Source organism: Lactuca serriola, chromosome 4, assembly GCF_051521515.1.
Source record: "Lactuca serriola cultivar US96UC23 chromosome 4, Lser_US96UC23_V15, whole genome shotgun sequence".
NCBI classification, from domain to species: Eukaryota; Viridiplantae; Streptophyta; class Magnoliopsida; order Asterales; family Asteraceae; genus Lactuca; species Lactuca serriola.
This window is the reverse complement of record NC_136411.1, coordinates 240,525,514-240,529,121: the sequence shown is the minus strand read 5'-3', so window position 1 is coordinate 240,529,121 and position 3,608 is coordinate 240,525,514. Positions and strand designations below refer to the sequence as shown.

General features: G+C 32.6%; 1 protein-coding gene across 1 annotated transcript; it reads right to left on the bottom strand.

The window, feature by feature from the left end:
* Nucleotides 1–932: 932 nt before the first annotated feature.
* LOC145096880 (Mov34/MPN/PAD-1 family protein) lies at nt 933–3,134 on the bottom strand. Its single transcript, XM_079034254.1, has 6 exons — nt 2,907–3,134; nt 2,615–2,792; nt 2,031–2,112; nt 1,765–1,941; nt 1,497–1,664; nt 933–1,274 (listed from the first exon to the last, which is right to left on the bottom strand). The coding sequence occupies exons 1-6, from the start codon at nt 3,046–3,048 to the stop codon at nt 1,083–1,085; spliced, it is 939 nt and encodes a 312-aa protein (XP_078890380.1). The 5' UTR covers nt 3,049–3,134; the 3' UTR covers nt 933–1,082.
* Between the last annotated feature and the right edge of the window lie 474 nt (nt 3,135–3,608).

Below are 3,608 nucleotides of genomic sequence, written 5' to 3'. Positions count from 1 at the left end.
AAATGCAAAATAATTGAAAATTTTTGAAATTTTTTTATATAGCAAAAAAATAAAAGATAAATACAAAAAATACATTTTTTACATATTTTAATAGAATATTTAGAAATCTAGTAGAATATTCTAAACATTTTAAAAATCATATTAGAATATGTACATTGTTCGGCAAAATGATGTGATGTAAGAGGAAGATGATAGTGAGATTTCCAAAATCTTGAAAATAAATCAAGTTAAGCTTATATAAGGTTATTAGGTATGTTCATTTTACCCATATATATATATATATATATATATATATATATATATATATATATATATATATATATATATATATATATATATATATATATATATATAGATATAGAGAGAGAGAGAGAGAGAAAGAGAAAGAGAAAGAGATTTGACAAAAAAAAAAAAAAAAAACATATAAATCCCAACAATCTCATTCGCATATCTTTCCAAATTCATTTCATTATCGAATTCATATCAAATTTATTCCAATTATTCAAATCTCTCACTAACTATTCAAGAATATGGATAAAAAAAATAGAATTTTGCTTCTACTAGTTTGAAAAGTCAGCGTCTCTCTCTTCTGAATCAGGATTTATTTATACGCATCCCTAATTCACTCCAAATTCATAGAGGAAAATAGAATACGAGGCTTTAGGATATATTTGACAAAAATAGCTAAAATCTGTTGAATTTATTTTTATACAAGTGTTTTGCATAAATAGTTGTAAGTTCTTAAAATACGTAAAAAACTCTCAAAGTCTACTTTTACTCTTGTATTAAATCCGTAGTTTAATTCAACTCATGATACTTTCAAATAAAAATTCGTCAATAAAGAGTAGACACAAAAAATAATAATAATAAAATAATGTATATCGCAAGCTTTTCAACAAGTCCAAGATAAAACTACTAAAAACACCACAATATAGAAGAAAACACATTCTAATAAAGAAATATTCATTTCAGTTCATTAAAATCCATCAACACAACAAACAACTTAACCCATCCAACAAGTCATTCCATTCATTTCCAAGTATACCAAAACACACTTTCCCATAACAGATTCATCTAGAGAACTAGAACACAACAGTGTCAAGCATTGTCCCCAATGTCTGAATGATATTTGATGACATCAAATTGGAAACATGCTCTTCTAGATGCTTCTTTGCATCCTGTCTTCCCACATTTGCAATCGCCAGCTTCTCCGGTGACAATTTGTCCTCTTCCTCAACCGCTTTGTTATATTTCACCGCCAAACCCAACATCTCCTGCTTTCACCAACATCACTGTTACTATTACTATTCACAGTCATAGTAACATAATAACATTACTGTTCCTATGACTGATATAGTACAATAATATTACTGTTACACAGTAACAGTAATATTATTGTGTTACTGTTACTAATATAGTAACAGTAACACATTATTGTATGTTACTGTGACAGATACAGTAACAGCAAAAAAATTTATGAAAAAAAAAAGTCTGACCTGGACAGTCTGCTCATTGGTTTTGGAATGGGTATCAAAACGTTCGAGAGTCAAACCATCGGTCCACTTCTTCTTATGAAGGTTCAAGAGCATCTTCTCCTCGAGTTTATTTTTCCTGTAATTAATGGCAATTGAATAGTAATGCCTGTTTAAACCATGGATAAGTGCCTGTAAAAGTTTAAACAACCATGATTAAGTGATTAACCCATTAAGCTCATTAAGTCAAAAAAAAAAAAAAAAAAAAAAAAAAAAAAAAGATTTGACTCACTTGGATGGATGGTTTATTAAGATGTCCAAGATTAGATGTTGTTTGGCGTGGCTCTTGGCCAAGCATCATAGTTTGGGGGTTGATTAAACGGAAAGCATCGATTACAACTTTTCCTTTCACACTTTGGATTGGATCCACCACTACTGCAACTGCGCGTTGATTCAGTGCTTCAAAACTCTGCGAAATTTATTATTTATTAATTGTTGTAGCAATGATTATGTTATTTGAAATTGAAATAATGAAATTGAGAGAAATTAGTAGAGAACCTGTTGAGTATTGATGTCAACTCCAGATAACCAACAACCAAATCCAGGATGCGAATGATACCACCCAACCACCATCTCTGGTCTGTGCAAAAAAAAAAAGAAACAATTGATATTGGAAATTAAAATACAAATTACTTGTAGTGTTTCAATTGGAAAAAAAAGGTTATGAACAATATTTCGGAGCCTAAAACAAGGTTATGCAGATGTTATGATTACTTAGTATATAGAAGCATCTTTAACATTTATATAAGCTTTGCATCCATAACTCATTACAGTCTATTGTTGTTTACCCTTTTCCACTATAATTTTTTAGTAAAATAATCTGGCATCTAACTGATTGTAAAGATTTTCTTAGGTGCATGAGATCATGTTGAGTTATCCCTAATATGACTCCAAATTTCAACATGCCCTAAGTTGTAACCACAGGCATAAACACCCAAAATATACAACTTTTTGTTGTCGTATGACATCAAAGATTATAAACTTTGAACAGGTAATAACTTAATTGAATTCCCGAGTATATAAATTTCTAATTCTGCAATACAAAGAAATGGTGAAAAGAGAATCAATAGAATCACAATTACCTGCCAGTTTGTTTAAGCATATCAAGCATGTTGGTCTGGAAAACATGATCAACAGCTTCAACGCTAACACCAGTACCACTTTGAGGCATAGCGAAAACATCCACCACACGAACTGTATATTCATCGACGAATTCCCCAAGCATCAAGCCCATGACTTCCATAGGAACTCCCGCTCTTCCTACAAAACATAGGAAATCAATTTGTTAAACCCTAATCGATTTCATCAACAGTATAATCACCAATATGTAGGTCTATGTGACAAAAGCAAACAACCCTAAGGAATAGAATTTACCGTGTTTAAGCATCTTGAGGAGGGCTAGGGAGGAGATGTAAACTTGCTCCGATGTATCGAGAGTCGGAGAGTCCGGTGGTGGGTGACCTAGTGCGCCTCCTGCGCCGGCGAACATCCTCTGTAGCCGTTCCATTCCTGACATTCTGTTTTAGCTTCCGATGAAGGGATTTGAATTTCTTTGGTAACAAGCCAAGATCTATTCGAACTCAACAGGGTTTTCTCAAGATGGATGATGGTACTTATTATGCAAAGGGGTTTTCAGAATAGGCCCTTAATCTTTTTCATTTTTTCATTCCCCACCCAACTTTTCATAATTTTTGCAAAAAAAATAAAAATAAAAAATAATCTCTTTAATAAGACCGAGCAGTGTCGCCTTTGCCGAACACCGCCCCAAACGTGTGCTCACGTCATCCTTCTTCACCTCCTCCTCACTTTGCCACACTTTGTCATGGTTGATGAGTGGGAAATAGCAAACAATAAGAGATGGCCAAGAAAGATAGTAAGAAGAAAGGCTCGGTAATAGAATGTCGTGGAGGATGTTGCCAAAAACTATGGGGCAGTGTTTTTTGAGGATGCCGAGTTGGTGCTGAGGCCACACCCAATCTTATTGGGTTGATAAAAGGTTTTGATATGAAAGTCCTTAAGTTTAGTAAAATTTGTCAGTTTTATCCATGTGATTATTTTTTGTTTTTCATTTATACC

What these genes read in the sequence shown, in the direction of transcription:
- LOC145096880 (XM_079034254.1), bottom strand. Translation starts at nt 3,048, where the DNA reads ATGTCAGGAATGGAACGGCTACAGAGGATGTTCGCCGGCGCAGGAGGC. An exon ending in TTAATAAACCATCCATCCAA is followed by an intron (nt 1,665 to 1,764) that starts GTGAGTCAAATC and finishes AAACTTTTACAG; the next exon opens with GCACTTATCCATGGTTTAAA. An exon ending in CCAATGAGCAGACTGTCCAG is followed by an intron (nt 1,275 to 1,496) that starts GTCAGACTTTTT and finishes TGGTGAAAGCAG; the next exon opens with GAGATGTTGGGTTTGGCGGT.